At 38.8% G+C, this 24,414-nt stretch overlaps 2 protein-coding genes across 2 annotated transcripts; both read right to left on the bottom strand.

Annotated features, from left to right (window-relative positions):
- Positions 1 to 9,802: 9,802 nt before the first annotated feature.
- Positions 9,803 to 10,168, bottom strand: LOC149169399 (G-type lectin S-receptor-like serine/threonine-protein kinase At5g24080). The gene has a single exon (XM_089425180.1). It carries the CDS (start codon positions 10,166 to 10,168, stop codon positions 9,803 to 9,805), a length of 366 nt encoding a protein of 121 aa, XP_089281306.1.
- A 144-nt stretch (positions 10,169 to 10,312) lies between these two features.
- LOC149169398 (putative receptor protein kinase ZmPK1) lies at positions 10,313 to 11,931 on the bottom strand. The gene is made up of 2 exons (XM_089425179.1): positions 11,754 to 11,931; positions 10,313 to 11,571 (listed from the first exon to the last, which is right to left on the bottom strand). The coding sequence occupies exons 1-2, from the start codon at positions 11,929 to 11,931 to the stop codon at positions 10,313 to 10,315; spliced, it is 1,437 nt and encodes a 478-aa protein (XP_089281305.1).
- Positions 11,932 to 24,414: the final 12,483 nt, after the last annotated feature.

Here is a 24,414-nt window from a genome sequence, read left to right as displayed (position 1 = left end):
TTGGCACGCCTCAGCCCCTTTACAGCTTGTGCATAGTGATTTATGTGGTCCACTTCCAGTTGTTTCATTCTTTGGCTGCAAGTATTTCTTAACTTTCATTGATGATTTCTCCAGACGCACTTGGGTATAATTCTTAAAATTCAAGAGTGAAGTATTTAACATGTTCTTGGCCTTTAAGGCCTTTGTTGAAAAACAATTTGGACATCAAATTCTTAAGCTAAGATTTGATAATGGCGGAGAATATGTTAACAACAAATTCATCAAATTTTGCACTGAGAATGGAATTCAAATGCAACATATTGTCCCATATACTCCACAACAAAATGATGTAGCTGAAAGGAAGAATCGCACCTTGAAGGAAATGGCTAATTGTATGCTTCAATCTAAAGGACTTAGTCTTAATTATTGGGCAGAAGCAATTAACTGTGCAAATTACATAATAAATCACACTCCTACTAAGGTTTTAAATAATATCAGTCCAGAAGAAGCATGGAGCTCAATTAAACTAGATGTAAGTCACTTTCATGTTTTTGGAAGTGAAGCATGGGCCCATATTCCAGATGAGAAACATAAAGCTTTAGAACCTAAGAGTGAAAAATGTATTTTTGTTGGATATTCTGAAGATGTCAAAGGATATAGACTTATTCCACTTAAGTCTAAGAATGTTATCATAAGAAGAGATGTAAAGTTTGCTGAAAATATATCGGCCTACGAGCCTAGTTCGACGGATGTGCCACCTCTTCCTATCTCTTCTACTTTTGAAAATATTTCTTCTTCAGATGATGAAAGTAAGGATGACAATCCTCCCCCACCTTCTCAGGATCCTCCTTCAGCTCCTAAACTTCCAAAATGGGTCCGTGCTACTCGGGATGCAGCAAGTGATCTTGTCGGTGATCCTACAGATTAGCGATGTACACGTTCTCAGTTCGATAGAGCCTCTTCTTTACTGGCTCAAGCTTCAGTGAATTATGATCCTGAAACCTTTGCAGAAGCTTTAGGCCATCCAGATTTGGAAGCAGCTATGAATGAAGAATATCATTCATTATTGGAAAATGATACATGGGATCTTGCTCCTCTACCAAAGGGATGAAAACTTGTTAGATATAAATGGGTTTACAGAACCAAGCATGGACGAGATGGGAAAGTTGATAAACATAAATCTCATCTTGTTGCTAAGGGTTTTTCACAAGTTGAAGGCATTGACTACACTGAAACCTTCTCTCCTGTTGCCAAAATGAACTCTATCCGCCTTGTTCTTTCCCTTGCTGCCTCTTTCAAATGGGAAGTCCATCAAATGGATGTTAAATCTGCCTTCTTGCATGGGGACTTACATGAAGAAATCTATATGGAACAACCTATTGGCTTTATACAAACAGACTCCAACCTTGTATGTCAGCTTAAGAAATCCCTTTATGGTCTCAAGTAGGCTCCTCGAGCTTGGTATGCCAAAATGGATAACTTTCTTTTAGAAAATGACTTTTCTAGGTGTCATTCTAACAATACTGTCTACACCAAGAAAGTGTGCAAGTCTCTTATCATTCTTGTTCTTTATGTTGATGATCTTATCCTGACTGGTAGTGATCCCAACCTTATAAACCATGTCAAGTCTAGCCTTTGAAATGACAGACTTAGGACACTTACATTATTTTCTTGGTCTTCAAGTCTTGGAATCCAAGGAAGGTATTTCCCTTTCCCAGTCCATGTATGCCTGTGATATTCTACGCCATTTTCACATGGAAGACTGTAAGCCAGCCCCTTCTCCCTTTCAGTCTGGAGTCAAACTTTCAATCAATTTTACTTCTCCTGAAGTTGATGCTACCTTATACCGTTAACTTGTAGGAAAACTTTTGTATCTAACCCATACTCGTCTTGACCATTCCTTTGCTATTGGCCTTGTTGCTTGGTTTATGCAAAGCCCACGTGAAATTCATTGGAAAGAAGCTAAAAGAATACTTTGTTATGTTCGAGGTACAATTCAGTTTGGGATTCATTACAGTGTCGAAGCAGCTCCTCTATTGGTTGGTTTCACTGATTTCGATTGGGCTGGTGACCCTGATGATCGGAAGTCTGCTGCAGGTTATGTGTTCACTCTTGGTTCAGGACCTATTACATGGGCTTGCAAGAAACAAGGTGCCATTTCTCTTTCTTCAGCAGAAGCAGAGTATCGTGGTGTCGTAGAAGCTAGTAAGGAAGCCTTGTGGCTTCGTCAGATCCTGTAAGAGTTTGGCTTTCAGCAGCAACATCCGACTACACTTTGGTGTGATAATCAAAGTGACATTCAACTATGCAAAGATCCATTCCAACATCAGCGCAGCAAACACATTTAACTGCACATGCACTTCATCGGAAAGCTCATCCACGACCATGTTCTTGAAGTGCAATATTGTTCAACAGATGATCAAGTTGCAGACATCTTTACAAAGGCTTTCACAGAGGCGAAGTTCACTAAACTTCGATTTATGGTTGGAGTTCAGGAAGTTGTCACTAAGGGGGGATAGGATCTAGTGCCTCCTTCCTTCTCCTATTGTGGCATATTTGTAAATCCTCCAATCCTATCCCAAGTTGTTCTTAAGGGAGGATGTTAGGATATTTCGACACATAGGAAATAGTTAAGTAGAACGTGGTCTAGTATAGAGTGAGGTAAAGTCTGTTTCTTTACTATGTACATTTTGTAACTTACAATCCAACGGTCACGATATGTAGTGATCCGACGGTCCATTCTCTCCTCGGTATTACCGACACTTGATCCGTGGCTTAACACCCGATTGGTCCATGATCTCTATTTAAAGAGCATGGAGGGTCATTTGTAGGTTAACTGTTCATGAGAGAATCTTATGTAAAATTTCATTCTTTTATTAATAAATTTCCTGAAGTGGCCGCATTGGCTTGGGCCGTGGACTGTTTCCCTCTTTGAGGGTTTTAACCACGTCAAAAGTACTGGTGTATTGATCTGTGATCTGTTTGTGAGTGGTGTCCTTTGGTGTTCTGTCTGAGGAACTTACCCTGTAAATTACTACAAAATATGAATGTAAAATTCATTTTGACAAGTTAGAGAGTAAGAGAGTTGGAGAAAAAGAGAGCGCAAGTCTCTGAGCAGAAAATGGTGGAGCAAATTTTGGTGGGCGCGTGAAAGCAACAATTAATGTGTTTTACTATTTGTTATTCTGCGTAAGTGTAAATCAGTATAAACATTTGTTTTTACTTGGTGAATGCGCCACAGTCTCATGTGAATGTATTTGCAAGATTTATAAATCAATCCTAAGTTTTATTTGTGTTGCTCTAAGCTTTTACCTTTTTTTTTTGTAAGTGAATATTGTGGTTAAACCAAATCAGCTCAGTGGTGGGCAAAACAAGTTGCGCAAAATCAACTCCGCGGTGCGCAAAAGTAGCTTTGTGGAAATCATAACTCTCTGCCCCTCTGCAAAAATTATTTCAGCGTAAATTTTGTCAATTTTTCTAACATGGTATCGAAGCGGGTTAAATATTATTAGTGTAAAAACAAATGTTTTTGCTAGCAATAAGAATTGTTTTGAGGGCAGATTGTTTTTAGCATATTTACCAGCAGGGAGAAAGTTTTTTTTTTACGCTCGGAAATGAAAACATCAAGCACAAGCTTGACTAATTCTCAACTACCTCAGTTTAATAGCGACAATTATGATTATTGGGCTATTACAATGAAGGCCCTATTTTCTTCTCAAGACATTTTGGATTTGGTGGAGAATGGTTTTCAAGAACTAGCAGATGTAGCAGTATACAATGTATTATCTCAACGAGAAAGAGATTTGTTAAGGGACAACAGGAATAAGGATTCAAAAGCTCTGTTTTATATTTTCCAAGCAGTTCATGAAAGCATTTTCCCAAGGGTTGCAGCAACAACGAAGTCCAAGCAAGCATGGGACACCCTCCAAACAGCCTACCAAGGAATGGCAAAAGTCAAGGCAACAAAGATGAAAATGTTGAGGAGATATTTTGAAACACTTTGTATGAAAGAGTCTAAGAATATAGACTTGTTTTTTACAGATGTAAGTGGGCTGGTTACTCAAATCGGATCTCATGGTGAGACACTTGAGGAAAGAAGAATAGTGGAGAAAGTTTTGAAAAGTTTTCCAGCAAGGTTTGAGGCCATTGTTGTGGCCATAGAAGAGACAAAGGACCTCTCGCAGTTCTCAGTGGATGAGCTTAATGCATCACTAATTTCTCATGAACATAGACTGAATAGAGCAGCAAGCTCTTCATTGGAGCATGCCTTCAAGAGAAAAGGATCATTTGGTCAAGGTCGAGGCAAAGGAAGATCATATGCTAGAGATAGAGGAAGAAGCCCACACAGAGGTGGAAGAAGAGACCCTTCAAGCTCAAATGGAAGAGGCAGCAATCAAAATCCAAGACAAGGCTCAAGCCAAAATCAAGCACAAGGTCATAGGTATGATAAATCTCAATTCCAATGTTATTACTGTAAGAAGTATGGTCAGTATGCAAATGAATGTAGAAAAAAGAAATATGACATTAGTAACAAACCAATTGTAAATTTCACAAGAGAAAATCAAAACCATGATAGCATTTTTTTAGCTTGTAATGTAGCACAAGAAAAACGAAGTGATATATGGTATCTAGATTTAGGGTGTAGTAACCACATGTCAGGAAACATAGAAATGTTTTCCAATCTTACTGAAAGTGTGAAATCTAAAGTGACATTAGGGACTGATAGAAAATTCTCTATCATGGGAAAAGGAAGAGTTAATATCCTAAAAAATAAGGGGGAGAAGAAGTGCATCTTAGATGTTTACTTTGTCCCCGGTCTAAAGCATAACCTCATGAGTGTTGGACAACTCATGCAAAAGGGCTACAATGTCTTCTTTAGGAATGATGTATGCACAATTTTGGATAGACCTCCTAGTAGATGGTTGATTGTAAAGTTTTAGATGACAAGCAATAGAATGTTTCCCTTAAAAATAATATCAAATTTGCAGAAAGAATGTGCACAAGCACAACTATCTATGAACTCACAAGAAGATGGAAGAAAAGAGGCAGCTATCACACAAGTAAACTTTCAAGCAGAGGTAAAAGATGAAAACTGGATATGACACTTGAGATTTGGACATCTCAACTTTGGAGGTTTGAATTTGCTGCATAGGAAAGACATGGTGAAGGGTTTACCACTTATAGAAAAACCAGACAGCATATGTGAAGGATGTATCTTGGGCAAGCAACATAGACAGACATTTCCAGCATGAAAGTCAGTAAGGGCAAAGGCACCTTTGGAGATTGTCCACTTAGATTTATGTGGACCAATGCAGACATCATCAATTGGTGGCAGCCACTATGTATTGACCTTCATAGATGACTAGACAAGAAAGACATGGGTCTATCTCCTAAAACATAAAAGTGAAGTGTTTGAACGCTTTCGCCAATACAAGGCTCTTGTTGAGAAGCAAAGTGGACACTACATCAAAGTCCTCAAGACTGACAAAGGTGGCAAATATATCTCAAATGACTTCCTTCGATTTTGCAGGAAGCATGGAATTCACAAGCAATTTACAACAAGGTATACGCCTCAGCAAAATGGTGTGGCAGAAAGGAAGAATAGGACCATTATGGAGATGGCAAGGAGTATGTTAAAGGAAAAACATTTTCCAAATGATTATTGGGCTGAAGTTGTCGCATGTGCAGCATATATCTTGAATAGATGTCCAACCAGAAGCGTCCAAAACATAGTTCCTAAAGAGGCATGGAGTGGAAGAAAGCATAGTGTCACTCACATGAGAGCTTTTGGATGTGTGGCATATGCACATGTCTCAGACGAGTTGAGAAAGAAGTTGGACAACAAGGGGAAGAAATACATATTTGTTGGATACAGTGATGAATCCAAGGCATACAAACTCCACAATCCATTAACCAAGAAGGTCATAATCAACAAAGATTTGTAGTTCATAGAAGAGGAAGCATGGGATGGAAGTTTAGAAAAGAAATTCAATGTCAAATCATGCATGCCACATGAGGACAAAGAGGAATTAACAACAACAAGTAATTCCTCAATAGTGGCCCCCTCTACACCTATTCAAGCACAACAAAGAAGGCAACAAGCAACACCATCAACAAATAATAGCACAATTTCGCACAGCCAAGCAAGTGCTTCTCCAAGCACACTGCGAAGCGCGACACCAAGTGACATGTCAATCCCATCTTCAGCAAGCACAAGAAGGCCAAAATTCATATATTTAAATGATATTTATGAGCAAGATGAAGTTGATAGTAGTGCAGGTCTGAATTCCTTATTTGCATTATTTTGTCAACTAGATGACCCAATCCACATTGAAGATGCATCCAAAGAAGAAAAATTGGTTGCGGCAATGGAGGAAGAAATAGAAGTAATAGAAAGGAATGACACATGGGAGTTAGTGAGCCTTCCGAAAGAAAAACATGTCGTTGGAGTAAAGTGGGTCTGTAAGACTAAAAGCAACATTGAGGGAAAGATTGAAAGGCACAAAGTAAGGCTAGTTGTTAAAGAATACAAGCAGCAGCATGGAAGAGATTACGCGGAGACGTTCGGGCCAGTCGCACAAATGGAGACAGTGCACCCAGTTGTGGCGATTGTCGCGCAGCACAAATGGGCAGTGTATCAAATGGACGTAAAATCAATGTTCTTGAATGGAGTGCTCAAAGAGGAAGTGTATGTTGTGCAACCGCCTGGTTATGAGGTTGAAGGCCAAGAAGACAAAGTGTATCAGTTGAGGAAAGCTCTTTATGGGTTGAAGCAAGCACCGTGCAGATGGTACAGCAGGATAGATGCTTACCTGTTGGACAATGGTTTCGAAAAATGTGACAGTGAACCTACTCTCTACATCAAAGAGAGCGAAGGTAAGATTCTCATTGTCGTCTTATATGTAGATGATTTGATTTTTACAAGTAGTGATGATTTCGTCATTGTTGATTTCAAACAAGTCATGAAGAGTGAATTTGAAATGACTGAATTGGGGTTGTTAAGATATTTTTTGGTCATTAAAGTGAAGCAAACAGAAAATGGTATTTTTATCTCTCAAGAAAAGTATGTGGCAGGAATTTTGGAGAGGTTTAAAATGTAGAACAATAAGTCTGCATCAACTCCAACTATCATAGGGCTGAAATTGAGAAAAGAAGATTGTAGCAACAATGTCAATCTGACATTATACAAAAGCATGATAGGCAGCTTGATGTATTTGACCGTCACTAGGCGGAATATAATGTATGCAGTAAGTTTGGTGTCAAGGTTCACGGAGACACCCAAGGAGACACATTGGCAAGTAGTGAAAAGGATTTTAAGGTATGTCAATGGGACAAAATAGTATGGCATTTTGTACACAACAACAAATGATTTCAGGCTGGTTGGTTACACTAACAGTGATTACGTAGGTAGTGTCAATGACAGAGAAAGCACGTCAGGATATGTTTTTCATTTGGGTTCCGGAGCCATTTCATGGGCCTCCAAGAAGCAGCCAATAGTGTCATTGTTAACAGCAGAAGCTAAATAAGTCGCAACAATAGCAGCAGTGTGTCTGGAAGTTTGGATGAGAAGGATGTTGAGGGATCTTCGTCATCACCAAGAGGGAGCGACAACTATTTTCTACGACAACACCTCAACAATTGCATTGTCAAATAATTCTATCTTCCACAAGAGGACCAAGCGTATTGATGCTAAATATCATTTTATTAGAGAGTTGATTAACAATGATGAAATTGTGTTGCAGAATTGTAGGTCACAGGAACAATTTGCTAACACCTTCACAAAGCCATTGGCATGTGAAAGTTTTTTTTATCTCATAAACTATTTGGGAATTTTCAATGACAGAAATTGTGATTAAGAGGGAGTGTTGAAAATAATAATCCCAACCACCGCAATAAACAACCTGACAACAACCATACTTGTCAAACGTATTTTTGGAGGTTGTGTCTCTATTTGAAGATGGAAGGACTAAAGCCAGGCACGAACCATTCCTAAACGTAGCAAGGAATTTGAAGCAGTTAATGTACTTGGGTAAATAGATATGGACAAGAATTCATTCAGCGACTATTTCCCACACTCCTAAAACACCTGCGCAATTCTAATCACACTCAACAACAACATCATGTTAATTGTTTTTGCTCTGTCATGAATTAAATGTAAAATTATATGTTCAGTTAAATATGAATGTAAAATTCATTTTGACAGGTTAGAAAAGAAAAAGGGAGTATAAGTCTCTGAGGAGAAAATGGTGGAGAAAATTTTGGTGGGCACAACAGTTACTATGTTTCACTATTTGTTATTCCACCTGAATGTAAATCAATGTAAACTTTTGTTTTTACTTGGTGAATGAGGGGTCATTTTCATTTCGTAGGCGGTCCCTGGTATGGCGCAACTGGGATGTGGTATGATTGTAATATGCATTCAAAATAATACATGTGGTATGATTGTCGGGTGGTATGTCAGGCCATCCACCAGGAGGCAACGGGGGGCAAGGGAATACCATTCAACATGTTGGGTGGGTATGTGGAGTCGGCCCACCTCAAACGAGCATTGAACAACGTTTATAGTGGGAGATGAGCTTGTATTCACAATTAATATATTATAACGCGGTTTATATGACAGGCATTATTAAGTGGAGGCGTATTAACTCTAAGGGAGTGGTGTCGCAACGGTGGAGCGGTGTAGGAGGAGGGGAGTCAGAGTCTCAAAGGGTGGTTTAGAATTCGGTGTTTCTAACAATTGTGCCCACGAATGGCGATTTTTCATTGCAAAGGTGTGATTGTATGATAGTTAATATATGACATATATTATAATATAACCGGGCTATATGTTATAATATAACCTGACTGTCGGTATTGTGTGGGAGTGGGTTGGTAAGCGGGGTGCATGACTGTCGGGCCACCTGCAAATGATGAATGTGGTATGGAATATGTGGTATGGAAAATGATGAATGTGGTATGGAATATGCGGAGTGAGAGGCGATATTAACATATGGAGCACCACATATAGACTTCAAGGGTTGTAACATAATTTAAGGGTGGTATTAACGGTGATATGTAAGGAGTTGATGTATTAACTATGGTATTAACCAGCATATGGAAAGTGTATGGGAGGAGGTGATAGGTAGCGTAAAAGTAACCACCATTCAACGTAATAGTGGAGTCTGAATGTTCACCGTATATAAATTTTTTAATATATATTAACACTCAAACACCCTAGCATATACATAACACAGACATATTTATTAACTAGCAATTGTTTCACATGGTACAAAGAGAGGCCGATAGGATTATTAAATTGGAATTGTTGAATTTTTCTAGAAGAGTTAATTGGTTTGTGGAAAACCTTGTTTTCTTGGACTAGATCATTGTGCAATTACCTTTCTAAACGCTCTTTGTCGTTTGATAAAATAATCAGAATACTGTTTTCAAATTTCCGTGGATTTCCTCTTGCAGTAAATTTCAAATACAAAATCAAATTATAGAGTATATTGTTTTGCCGAAGGAAATGATAAGAATAGAATACAACAGAATCAATGCTATTTGTGCTGAATTTATAAGTTTACAACAAAGAAAATTTGGCTTCCCTTGTTAGAGCTGAGTTGATTTGTGTCCTCACGATATCCAACGGTCTATTTAAGGGTATTCAAGCTAAGTGAAACTTTGGGGATTGGAGTTATTCTGCTCTAATATCAAAAAAGCAAAAGGTGAGTCGTGATCTGAACCACGAAAGCTTCCATTACAAGACGAGCTAAGAAGTAAAAAATTACACCCAAAGAGAATCTGATGATGTAAAGGAATCAGGTTGAGAAAGCATTTCGACGGCCTAACTCATGGTTGATCTCACACAGAGCAGTGTTGTTTTCAGGATTCTCTTCAACTTTGTTGAATTAAAATCTCCATGCAACCTCCGATCCACCACTTCCTCAATCTCTCTCCCTTCCCTCATCATTGCAGAGACCCACTGAACCAGGTGTCCTGTTGAACTGGATAACGAGCTTCTTCCAGTCACCATTTCTAACAAAACAATCCCAAAGCTATAAGCATCCACCTTGGCTGTGATTGGCCTATTCATTGCCAACTCCAGTGCTAAGTAACCTCGTGTGCCTCTAATTGTGGAGAAGGAGAATGAGTGATCTCTATCTACCAGCTTCGCCAACCCAAAGTCCGCAGCCGTGGGACAAAAGTTCATGTCTAGAAGTATGTTTTGGGGCTTGATGTCACAATGCAAAATCCATTCCAAACATTCTTCATGAAGGTAGGCTAACCCCTTGGTTGTGCCCACCGCAATCCCAAATATTTCTTTCCAACCCAAAACTCTGTCATTGCCAACTTCTTAGCTTTCTACAGTCAGATACTTGTCTAGAGACCCATTTTCAATGTACTCGTAAACTAACAACCTGTGATTTCCTTCGGCACAGAAGCCAAACATACGAACTAAGTTCATGTGATGGACTCTCCCAATCACACTCACTTCTGCCCAGAACTGATCATGACCCTGGGATACTCCTTCCAGTCGCTTCACTGCTACCACCTCACCATCGGTCAACACGCCTTTGTACACCGACCCAAAGCCTCCTTCTCCCAGTCTTATCTTGAAGTTATCTGTCGCTTTCTTCAATTCTGCAAAGCTGAAGTTCTTGAATCCCCCGGGGATGTCTGAGTAGGCTAAACGTTCATAGCCAAGATCTCTATATGTTCTGGACATATACCACCAACCAAGTATTACACAAAACAGCTCTGCAACACCAAATGCAATAGCAAAATATCTTAGCGCAGATTTGACATTAGGGCTTCTTGTCTTATGCCTTTTGTCTTCGTCCGTGGAAGGCGAACAGTTTAATGGCAAAGGCTGAGACGCACTGGTAATATTAGAAACAGTAGAATCATTGCTGGAAACTTTGATGTACATGTGGCCCGTCTCACCGGGAGATCGGTATCCATTGATCAGTAAATACTTAGGAAAACACAATCTGGCACCATCCACGTAGACAAAGCCTTCACAACAGTTGTTATTCATGCACAAACGTTTGCACTCTTCCAGCGTAATCTTAGCAGGCTGGGATAGATCAAAGTTAGAATAATTTGTATCTGAAAAATACAGAAGTCTTGTACTATGCCCATCCAGTTCTTGATTCCGCTGGCAACCTTGGAACCAATTGGTGGAATCTTTCATGTCAAAACCAGGGGGACATGTACAATTGGGCTTTCGAGTGTATATGCACAAACCGTACATTCCATAGAAGCTATGTGTGTATATGCACAGACCATACATTCCACAGAAGCTATGTACTCTGCATTGATCACAGACCGCCATCCAAACAATGGTCCATGTACCTTTCTCTTCCACCAAACTGTATAGCCTCAGGTTTCCATCAATGTCCAGAGTTAATCTTCTCTTGGGGCCTTCTCCATAATCTGATGCCGCAATGTTAAACCCGTCGTTTGACCTGAAATTACCGGAGGCATTCAACATAGCTTGGACATATAATGTGTTTTGCCTGCCAGAAGGCCCGTAGTTGTCCTTCAATCCTGATTCGTCGTCGTAAATGAGTCGAAGAATGTTGTAGCTATCAAAGTAGAGACGATAGTAGCCTGGTTTAAACGTGCCCCTTCCCAATCTAGATATTAACTGCATATTATTCCTGAGGGGCTGGAGTGGAAGAAGAGTATCGGTTGGATATTGGAAGCTTTCCGACACATGATCTGGAAGTTCGTCACATCAACCATACTACATATTATTTCCTCCAGCTAAGCTTTAGTCACATGAAACATACTCCCAAAGGAAATGTATAGAACCGAACGATCAAGCTTTGCATCCAGCCACTCACAACAGTCAAATTCTGTCCAAATGCTCGTTTCAACTCTCATGTCCTTGGAATGTCCACCGTTCAAAAAACCCGAGGGAAGCAATGGACCAGCATGCAGTACCAGACGGTTCAAATTCACTTCCATTCTTTCGAGATCCTCAAAAGAATTTCCAAGAACCCAATCTGCTTCGCGACATACCTAAAAGGACCTATGCATCCCATCAAGAATGCACTGTGACTCAGGGTCCGACGTATGAAGGACAGAAGATCTCTTGCTTCTAATTTTGGTACGCCGAGAGTAAAATCAATCGAAATGCTGCCCTCATCACCTACAGATAAATCGCACTGATGATAATTAAAATCAAAAATAAAATTAAACAAGATGCCTACTAATGAAGACCTGCGCAAATATATCTAAGAGCTTCTGTAAGTAGGATTTCAAATGAAAAAACTATTTAAAGCACCCAGAAACCTTACCGCTTCCTTCATAAAGATTGCAATGGAGATCCTCCAGTAGATGTGCATGATAGTGAATCGAATAAAGAAAGGTAGGTTGTGGCGAAAATGAAATCCAGGGAATACTGAATTTCATTGTGACTTCAAATGACCAGGAAAGTCCACTATCAGCTATTGTCGGCCCTGTCTTGTTGAGATTTTGAAGGAGTCGTTCCAAATTTCCTGCGATATTACCTACAGAGCACAAAAAATCGATCAATCTGGCTGACCAACAGAAATCCAGAGGTAATCCATCAGAGATTTGAACAGAGCGAATATCAAGACCAACATTAAGCGCTTCCTTCTTAAGAGGGTCGTCTTGTTCAGCACTGTGATTGTTAGCCTTAGTGATCTGCTGGTGCTTGTGGTGTGTGTTAACAAACGTGACTGTAACACCTTTGGAAGCAAGTTTCTTTGCAAAGTGCATCATGGGAGTTATGTGAACTTGCAAGGATTGCGGATTGCGAGCCATTGGATTGTTCGATTGTGAGCTTCAACGTTCCTCGGCTACAGAAATAGGATCTGCCTAATATTTCCCCCAGTGGTAATCTAAACCGAGTTTTTGCATAACAGGGCCACGTTCAATGCACAATAGAACTCGGAGGTGAAAAGAAGGCAAGACAACCAATATTTGGAAAAAGCAGTCAAAGTGCAGTGCATGCTTGCCAGATGCGATGTGCGAGACAACTGGCAGGGAAAAAGCAGTAAAAATATCTTCAAGAGTGACATAAAAGAATGGGAAAAGGCAGTAAAGCAATTCAACTTATATTTGGAAAAAGCAGTCATACTTCAAATCAACAGTTGAAAGTGTCTCCCCTGATCCAACGGAGCACGGTAAAAATGTTGACGATTGTTGATGCATAGGAAGGCCTATCGGCCTAAATATCAGCGTACCATTCATGGAGGAGAGCTTTAATTCACCTTCATTCCATGCTCACTGCACCACAACTCCTTCAAGAAGTTAACCTCTAGCACCTTCATGCGTTCAACATCTCTAGGCAACAAACTCTAAATGGGAAAAGAAAACTGGCAGAATTCAGGAGTTATAAGTCTAAAAAGGAACCTCAGAGCTCGGATACCATGTTAAACACACATGGAATGTGAACAACATATGTCATGCATTATTATTCACATGATGAACATTTATAAAACATTTTACATCACTATTGGATTCCATATTCTAAGGTCTCTTGGACTCCTTTGACTCCTCAAATTGCACACCAACCCTTAAAGGATTAGGTGTCCAACATAAACAATCCAGAGAGTCTTAAGGGCCTTCAAAGGGGAAAATAGAGGAGGATGAAGAAGTCTCTAGCATTGAAATTGGGCTTGAACATGAAATTTCGTACTGATCATATGTTTTTTTGTAGATGTTGGAGAAACCCAACAAAAAAAGAACAATAAATTGAGGATGCATCCTCCAATATTGCCTAATAATTTGAATTTGTTTAGATAGGGAATCCCTGAAGGGGAATGGGAGATCTCAGGACATAGAAACCATGAAGGGGAAAGTTGGATTAAGAAGGAATGTCTTGAGTGTAGCACTAGTGCACTGCGAATGGAAGATTATGTAGGGAAGGAAAACAATGTTAGTGCCAATTAGAGTGGGACTCAAAATGAGGATTGGTGTTTGAAGGGAAATCTTATTGTAAATACTCAATAGGAGATAGATGCAAAGGAACTAATTCAAGTTGTGGTTTTGGATGGGACACAAAATTTGCACACACTGAAAAAGGTGCATAAATAATGCATTCATGCTCATTAAAATGAAATTCACAAGGTAAGTCATCCTTCATCTGAAGTGAAACTTCTGAAAGAAAAGCAACATCATTTGAATTTCATTATTCCAAAAGTGGTATGCAAATAAACTAGACCTTCACATCCAACTATTGTTCAAAAGAAAATACAACAACATATGGACATAAGTTTCCCTAGAGTGACGCATGAAAAAATCATTCCTACATGTTCCACTAAGGTCTATAAGGAAAAGTTCCAATGCTTGGACATAAGTTTTCCTCCTAAACATGATAAAAGGAAGGAGAAAAGAACTATTTCATAGCTCAAGGAGTGTATGTCAAATTTTTAAGTAGAACTTGATAATACAGAGGGAAAGAAACAGGATGAACATTATACATCGAGTATGGAAGATAGCCAATGTGAAACTCAATATGAATTTAAAGAAGCTCATGTTTCTAATGAACAACAAAGAAGAGGGAAAGGATCTCTGATTTTTCCAACATTAAGGGATCCCTTGTTGAGAATTTGTATGCTTATTGATTTGGATGAAAAGAAACATACGAAACAAAACCCATGAGATATTGAAGAGGTATGCTGGCAACATACAACTAAATATGAAAAATCTATTTTTTTCTAGTCAACATAACATAAATAGTGGAAAATTGATTAATTTTGCACAATTAAAGGAGCGAGTGACAATCTCTTGAATTAAAGTCAACCATACGGAAGAAAGGATACATAGTGAAGAAACGTTGGCAACCTTACAACACGCCCTAAGAAGGCATAATGTTGAATGTGTGAAATCCATTTTCCCTGATAAACATGAGAAGTGCAATGAAAAATCATGGAACCTTGAAAACGTCAAGAAGTCTATCTCAAGTGCCATTCATTTAGATATGACGCAGAAGGAAGTGGAAAAGCAGGCCAAAGAAGACTTATCAAGAAGAGTTGATTCAAGAAAACGATGTTTAAAAGCCTAAAGAGGACCAAGTAGAAAAATTAAAAACCTAAGAGGACTCTTCAAAAAATAGGTCGAGGATTTTGGAATCCGAGTGAGCCACATTAACTCACTGATTCAGGCAAAGACTCGAAAAGCTACAGATGAAAGTGATTTAGAGACAATATATTCAAAAACAAGAGAAAGTTGGAATTATAGCCCGAGATAAAGCTACGGAAACATTCTAGTTGTAAGGTGGAGTCATAGTTCCATGAATAGTATCTCACTGAACATAATTCTCCACCCCTTATTATGGAGGGGTTGGAGCCAAGAAATTTCCTACTACCTCGTAAGGTGAAGAAGGCCCACATGATAAAATCTGAAGAGATTCCTCAATGTGCTTTTCATTTCACAATCTTTTCTTCATTTAACAACTCATTTCACAATCTTCTTTTCATTTAACAACTCATTCATTGCCATAATTGTCATGCCAAGACTACTTCCGTACGACTTCGATTTGGACGTCAGGTTTTAAACTTCGGCAGACTTTTAAACTTAAATGATGAATTCCCTAAAACGTGATGGGAACTTCAATTTAAAATACTATCTAATTTTTTTAAACCATTTAAAGAGTAGCATCACTTTCATATTCAAATGACGTATACCAGCTTCGACGAAACCCCAAACTTCCATTTTATTTTATTTTTAATTTTATTTTGGGAAAACACGATCAGTTGAAAAAGGGTACAGAGAAATCAAACATGGTGAATCCCAAGATCTTGATATACTGATTAAACCACATTGCTTCGATTGTGTGCAGATACTTCTTACACGGAAATTTCATTTGCAGGTTGAACTAATTTCCGTTGATTGTCTCACCCTATTCGAAACTAAAAAGTCTACTGACGGCATAATTATTATAGATGTGAATGGTCATAAAAATGTGGAATCAAGTTACTAGAAGGCTGAGGGTACGACACGGGGCGACATAGATAAGGGAGAGACGGGGCGACATAGATATGGCCATCATTCTCATGAATGAACGAAGTGAGATTTGGATGTATGAATGAACCCAAGAAACACGAAAGAAAGAAGAGGCTGTAGGTCTAGGGTATGTGGACGCTTCCTTATATAAAGGCATGGGCAGTACTCGGCCGCGTTAACGTTGAATTCAATGGAAGAAGACTGCTCAGCTACTGCACTCGACCACAACCTACGCGGCAAGCTTGATTCATATCTTTAATTGTTACTAAAGAAGAACGCAAATTTTCCTGTCGGTTGGCGTGTCCGACTAAGTCAATGATCAAAGACGAATAGTGGTTGTCCCATGCATGAAAGGACGGCCAAAAGTTTGAAGGGCAGGTAGCCGCCATTGTTGTTGTTCTTGTACTCCGTATATATAAAATTCAAATTCCTTTAACCCGCAAGTACCTCCCAATAAACCACCGTTCCAACTCTCGGAAGCTTCAAAATAAGTAATTCCTCTTTAGGGATCTTCATATATAAAATCCCATTAAAGCAACAAATTTGTCTTTCGCCTACTTTAGAAACTGCATTTTTTAACCACCTTATTGCGTAACTTATTTATAAATTTATATAAAAAGGTTTGAAACAAAATATAAACACTCTCCCAAGAAACTTGCATACAGCCGTATGCCACCTTTTTCCTTGAAGCCGCGTCTCAACTGATTTTCTTATAAGCGTCGGAGAGAGACGGCTGCTCTACTTATGGTGTGTTTGTCATGTCACCAACTGCCAATCACCGAGTCCACTTTACTGTTTGCTATTTTTTTATTTTTATTTTGGTCTCAAATGAAAAAATCGTGTCTCAGGTTTGGAGCACCTGAAGTATACATAGTCTTGTTATGAATTTAGATCTGCTATTTTGTTTGAAAGAATATTTTGCAGTAGTCAAGACCAGAAGAGTGTTTTCGACAGGGGTCTTTAGTTTTGGGGCCATGTAGGTCTTTCAATTCAGCGATGGTTTCCAGAGCTTAACTCTTTTTCCATGAAATTTTTTGCTACTCTGATATGGGTACGGCGGTCAAATATACGTTTTTAATAGATTTGACCAGATGCCTTCCGAAAAATTGGTAATTCAATTGGTCGCTTTATCAAAATAAACAATGAGAAATTAGCAAAAAGTTTCATCTCATTTGTCTATATTTGTGTTGAACTGGACCTATGTAAAGGATGAATAGATAAAGTTACTCTCAAATTGGCTTAAAAAAGAATATTCTCAATCCTAAACAACCTAAACATTATCTTCCAAACGCATTCTCAACCTCAAAAAAGGCCTGCGACCCACTCGAGACAAAAAAACAATTGTGGTGGGTGGGATCAAAATACGACATCAAGCGTTAAGATTGAGATCTGGACAAGCTAAAAGGCGTGTTCACAACAACAGAAGACAACCCTGGACATATCGCCTTCTCAAGATCGAGAGGAGACCTCGGTGGAAATGTGTCATCCATGAGTAGTGGACAATCTATCTAGTGAACATTAGCAATTCATGGTTGTAATCAACAAGCTTAAGCGCCAAGAATCTGAGCATTCCGACTATGATAAAGAAATTACACGCTTGGCAGAGCCGAAAGTGATGGAGTTCTCTCAAAAAAATTGACACTGATAACTCTGGGGTAGATGTCTTTATGTGAAAAATGTAAAAAAGAAAAACCTATGAACAATTTTGGTATGTAAAACCAGAAATATTGAAGACGTTCTTTAAAGTTTATGATTTTTTGATGTGATATTTTTTTTTAGAATTTAATAGATATATATATGTGTAAATTTTATTAATAAAAATAAAATTATAATAAAATTAATTGAATTTAATTCTAGATTAAATTATAAAAATTTTCTTGACATATTTAAAGATAAAAAAAATAAAAATTATGTATAAAATGTGAAGTTTACAAAAACATAAATAGCATTATTAACAATCAACAAATATATATCTTAATTTTCTAGGTACCAACTAGCATAAATCTATCTTAATTAAAATTCTATGAAGTGTCACCAAAGATATCTTTCTTGAGAGATAGGGCACTAACTTTGGAAGAATTAAGTGAAGTAGTGATGAACATGAGTAAGAATAAGGCTCCAGGTCTGGATGGGTATACAGTGGAATTCTTCCAGGCTAGTTGGCATTTTATGGGAAATGAGATACTGGAGGCGGTGGAAGAATCACGATTGCGACAGCGAATATGGCCTGGAATAAACTCGACCTTTCTGACCCTGATTCCTAAAAGTAATACCTCGGAGGAACCACAGGGCTTTAGACCCATAGCATTGTGTAATGTTATTTATAAGATAATATCCACTCTGATTGTGAAGAGGTTGAAACCTCTCCTACCCAACTTAATTGCACCTGAACAGACTGGCTTTGTGGAAGGTCGGCAAATATTGGATGGTATAGTGGTATCTCAGGAGGTGATACACTCCTTGAAGTTGAGAAAACAGAAAGGGATGCTAATGAAATTGGATTTGTCTAAGGCTTATGATCGACTGAACTGGGAATATCTTAGAGCGGTTTTGGGAGCTTTTGGTTTTGAGAGCAGATGGATAGCTTGGATTGTCAGTATAATATCCACTCCGAATTTTTCAATTTTGGTTAATGGTATTCCTACAGTTACTTTTAATGCCACCAGGGGTATTCGGCAGGGGGACCCAATTTCCCCGTTTCTATTCATCTTGGCTATGGAAGGATTAAGTCGAAAACTTAAAAAAGAAGTCAGTGAAGGGAGAATCAAAGGAATAAGGTTATGGGGGAATAATCTGATTATCACGCATCAACAGTTTGTTGATGATTTAATGCTCTTTGGAGAAGCGTCGTTGAAGGAGGTGAGAAGTTTCAAGAAGGTATTAGAAGTCTTCAGGAGCGCATCAGGTATGGAGATTAATAATGATAAATCTTGTACTTTTATATTTAATTCACCTGAGGCTATCAAAGCTCATTTAACTAGAGTTCTAGGTTTTAGACAGGGGGAATTACCCACGAAGTATTTGGGTATTCAATTGGATATAAACCCTAACCGCATAAAGAATTGGCAGAGTTTATTGGAAAAGCTCAGAAAACGATTAGCTAATTGGTCGTTCAGATTACTGAATATAGCAAGCAAAATTGTTCTATTAAAATCGGTTTTATTATCTATCCCGATATACTCCTTATCACTTATGGCTGCTCCCAAAGGAGTTTTTTCCAAATTGAGAGAAATAATGGGCAAATTTCTATGGGGGGGTCCTAAGCAACAGAAGAAATGGCCTCCTGGAAGAATGTAATAAAAAGGAAAGAGGAAGGGGGCCTTGGAGTAAGAGATCCTGAATTTGTAAATAAGGTTTTAGGGGCGAAATTATGGTGGCGATGGGTACAGGGGGGAACCGATGTATGGAAAAAAATATGGAATCAAAAATATGGAATGCCTGATACAACTGAAGGGTGTTTAAGAATTGAGGAAACTCCAAGGGGATCACAAATTTGGGAGTTAGCAAGTAGCAATCGGGATATAGTTAGGAATCTCGCCTTTTGGGAAATCCGTGATGGAAGATCAACAAGGTTTTGGGAGGAAGGGTGGCAACAGCGGGATAATATGAATCGAATCCAAACTCTTCATGCAGTCCAACAAAGAGCGCAAAGAGCAGGAATGGAATATGTACGGGATTATTGGAAGAGCGAAACAGTGAATGACATATGGAGAGTCTGGAAAAGACCAGAGGAATTGGATGACACTATAAGTCAAGAGGTTGGGCAGGTGTATACCAGGGAATTAGAATCGAGAAAAATTAAAATTAGAGAAGGGAAGGATATCCTTAGATGGGGCAAAGCGATGAAGGGTCTGTTTACAGTCAAAGAAGCATATTACTGGGCAACGAGGGAGGAAAGAGAGGAGGAACCAGTGGAATGGAAAAAAAATTGGGAAGGTAAATGTTGGCCAAAAGTAACATATTTTGTCTGGCTGGTGTGTAGAGGGAGGATCCTGACATGGGATAATATTCAGAAAAGAGGAATGTATGGACCGTCAAGATGTTATCTTTGTAGTAAGGAAATAGAAACTCAGGAGCACTTACTGAACAATTGTCTATTTACTCGAAGTCTGTGGGAAGAGATTAGGATACTATTTGGTAAAACAAACAGGGATCCAGATAACCTCAGGAATACTTTGCTTCAATGGGGAAAGGGGAATTTCCAAAGCAAAGTTGTAAGAAGGATATGGACTCTGGCAGTGGGATTCATAATCTGGGAAATTTGGAAAGAGCGAAATCGAAGAATCTTTCAAGATAAAAGGAGTCAAGAATCGAGAATTTGGGATGTAATATGTAGATCGATCAAAGAAACAGTGATGTCTGAAGTTTGGGAGGAAGAGGATTGGAAGCTGAATCTGGAGGAACAGCAAATAGTTTCAAAACTGAATATGGATGTAACAATGATTTACCCTAATACAAAGAGGAGACCCATACGAGGAGTGCAGAGCCCCAATCATTTTAGATTGCCCGGGGATCGACGGATCAAATTAAATTTCGATGGGGCCTCAAAGGGCAACCCCGGGAGGCATATTCAGAGATAGCAGCGGTACTATACGGTGGATGTATGTTGAATTCGAAGGAGAAATGACGAACAACGAAGCGAAATTGTGGGCAGTACACCAGGGACTCCGAATAGCGGTTAGAAACGGTTATATGAATCTTGAAATTGAAGGAGACTCCCGGATCACGATAGATATGTTGAGAAAATTAAGGGATGGTAAGCAATGGGATCATGTAGCAAAGAGTTGGCGGACAGCAGGGATAATACAGGATCTTGAAGGACTGCTGAGTAGGATCGAATATACTATTATTAATCATGTATTGAGAAATGGCAACCGTGCAGCTGATTTATTGGCTAATTGGGGAAGTGGAGGAGCGGACAGGAGAGTGGACGGTAGTTGGATGTCGTTACAAGATGATCCAAGGTGGAATGAGTTAAATAATGTATTAACCCAGGATTTTAATGAAGCGACCGCACAAGAAGGGAATGCATAGTCGCCTCCTGATTATGGTAAGGAGGGATAATAGTACAGTAAATCATGATGGCTCAGAGTGTCTGCAGGCTCGCGCATATGAATTAAATGTTAAGGAGGGTAAGATTAATCAACCCAAGGGACGAATGCTCATCCCAAGAAGGAAAGGGGACAAGGTACCGAGGACGGGAGATAGATTTGTCAGAGTGATAGCGATCGTTTCCAATTATGATAGCACAAATGGAATGCGGATTAATGATGAGGACAGGAAGCAAGGAAGCTTCAAGAAGCTAAGGTGGCCGAGCAGGAATAAGTTAATATATGCATGCAATCGAATAAATCGAAGGAGGAAACCAGTTGTGAATCAGAGCAACGTGAGGGGGAGAGTTACGAATTTGGAGCAGACGGGGGTAGAAGGAATGGCAGAGGGTCAAGACAGAGACATAGGAAGATGGACGAGAAGCAAGGAGGCTAGTCGAGAGACAAAAGGGAAGAGCCAAGTTGAGGAGAACATGCAGAAGATTTTTCTGAATATACCAGATGAATCAGAGGATGAGTTTGATATACGGGATTATATTTTGGAGGAGGAACCCCGACGAGCACAGGCGGGTAAAGAAGGTAAGGGGAAGGAGTATAAGAATGAGGTAGAAGACCGGGAAGCAGACGACGAGTATAAGGAAGCTGATGAACAAACGACGGGTGGCAGACGAGGGAGGAGAATAGGAACGCGAGGGCAGAAGAAGGAATGTGTTAACCAACGAGGCAGAGGGGGATCTGGCGGACGAGGAGGACGAGGGAGTAGGGGTGAAAGATCAGAGTATGAAGAAGGAACTGCGAGTGAGGCCAGGGGAAGGAAAAGAGGCAAAAAAGATATGAGGAAGAAATTGCAGGAGGCAGAAGAGGCTTATTATCAGGATACGAACCCGAATATTCGAAGAATCATTGAGCAATTAGAGGAAGAAGCCATGCAGGAGATTTCAGATCCAGAAATGGAAGATTGGGAGCAGTATCTGCCTGACCCGGGGCATACAAGAGGGAGAATGTCCTTGTATAAACAATCTTTACATGTTTATTGGGGAATGAAGAGATTATTAGCCAAAGCAATGGAGCAGGTGGCCATGGAAATGGTTGAATTGGCTCAAGGTATCCCTGTCCTGAAAAAGGAGCTGAAAAATATCCAAGTTACTTTACTTATGCAAGATAGAAAGATGGACGAGATTATGAAGCTATTCCAAGCAAGCGGTATGGGAGTCAAGACAGAGAAAGAGGCAAACCCGGATACAAGGAATCAGTAGAAGATGGAGCTGCTGCAAGGAGGTTTTTTACTTTCAATTTTGTTTTGATATATTAGTTGCTAATGACTCAGATAAAAATCAGTTTGAATGTAGTAAGATTAGATGGGTATTTAGCATGGACAGATCGACTGGTTATATACTTTTTTTGGATGGCAGTTAAAAATTTCAGGTGGTCAAGAAACCCGGTTTCCCTTAAGGGCAGGTTGAGACCTGCTTATGTATGTACTGTTCTTTTTTTCCAGTAATAGAAACATAGAATCTCGCCTCAGCTTACAAAAAAAAAAAGTTTCAATGAATGCTTTGCTAATAAAGAAGGTATTCAATGAATGAAAGAGTAAGGATATTGGAGTGCATATGCCGTTTTAATAAAATCCTAAAAAATAACCAAAATAGAAATTCACTTACAAAAATTAATTAATATTTAATGATTTTATTATACTTGAGAAAGTTTGATAAATTAAGAGAGATTCATAGAATGAAGAAAAACATATTTCCAATAAAGAATGATGGAAATGTTAATGCAAAAAATTGAAGACAATCTAAGGTAGATGTAAAGACAATTTAGTGCAGATGTGTGTCATTAGTTTAGCGCAAATGTAAACAAAAGACAAACTTTTCCTATAACACAAATTTCAAATAAATTTCGAGCTTAATCACCAATGATGATTCCATAATCACTTTATTACATAATAGTGAGCTCTACAACTTGACTTTAAATAGCTTCATTGTTATGGACAAATTCATTAATTCATTCGTAACATTCATTGCACAAAGTTCCACTTTGCATCTTGAAATTGGGGATATCTAAGATTTCCTTCATGCCTCAACTATATAAAAAAAGTGTTTTTCATAACTTGGTAGAAGCCTTTTTTCCATTCAAATGTGAGATAGAAATATGGATTTAAGCGGTTGAGATAACAATTCTGTGTGTAAATTGGTGTTAGGCTAAAAAAATGTGATGTTCTCTCACAATTTATTTAGGTAGGGGGATTGTAATGTCTCGGTTTTGACCCTTGGACTATATTAAATTGAACTATCTAGATGATTTAAATATACTAGTATGTATTGCTAGTGTAAAGCTCAGGGGTAAAGTTTAACTAGTTAATGGATAGGCACATGATTGGATGTATTTCCATGGATGTTGGTTTGAGGGGGCTTGATCCATTTTCAAAGTGTGTTACACACTAACAAAAACTTCAACCATTGGCCCTTCTAGTAACGACCCGCAAGAAGGTCACAGTCTCACTCAAATCAGTTATGGGAGGTTGTAGAACTAGGTTTCCACAACCAAAGTGATATCCACAAAGTGTCGTTGTGTATTTAATTCTACTATATATCAATCTTATAACATCACATGTATAAGAACTTCGCGCAGATTATTAATTTATAGAACCGCATAAACTCTAACACCTAATAGTATATCTTACGGATCTTCTCATAACTTAGTTAAAGCATACATAATTAGATGCATAATAGTAAACAATTAACATATACAAAGATACAGTACTTCACCAAAACTTCTGTTTTATTAAACCAAATCTTCAATTACATTCTCTTTTCTAAACTACGCACCCAGTTGTAAGTGGTCTACGCACCCAGCTGCAGACTCTTCAAGGTCTCAGTGCACCCAACTACGTAACCTTCTCCCAAAAATACACACTACAGATGTGAAAACAGAGATTCAATGATATTTCATTACTTGCCTTCTATCTCTTATGATTTCTTTCGCTAAGGTATTACATATCATTTTAAGTAATTCATCTAAACAAAAACCATGGTCCACATACCATAATGTCGTCGTCCCAGTAATATCCTATGGTCTCATACATCAGTCCAGCTTCTATCCCTATATTTACTTTCTTCATTTTCAATGGTTGCGTTATATCTAACATCTCTATCTCAGGTCCATTCACTTTGTGATGTCCTTTTGACTCTTTGAAATTTTTGTTACAAGGATCTTCGTCCTCTTCTGTAGTGAGGTTATAGCATTCCATCACATTTCAGACCTGCGCAACCCAATCAAGTTGCCAAATAACTAGAACTTTATTTTCAAAAATATTTTTCTTAACTATATTCAACGCTGTATCTATATATGGACAGTCATCTTCAAATCTAAATGGAATCACAAATCCATCTACCATTTCCACCTAGCTAGCAGTGCCATGTAG

The sequence above is a fragment of the Pinus tabuliformis genome, chromosome 4_2, assembly GCF_031772625.1.
Source record: "Pinus tabuliformis cultivar Carrire ecotype Pingquan chromosome 4_2, CPIR1, whole genome shotgun sequence".
Lineage (NCBI taxonomy): Eukaryota > Viridiplantae > Streptophyta > Pinopsida > Pinales > Pinaceae > Pinus > Pinus tabuliformis.
Note: the sequence above shows the minus strand (reverse complement) of the source record. Positions and strands in the feature narration are given on the sequence as shown.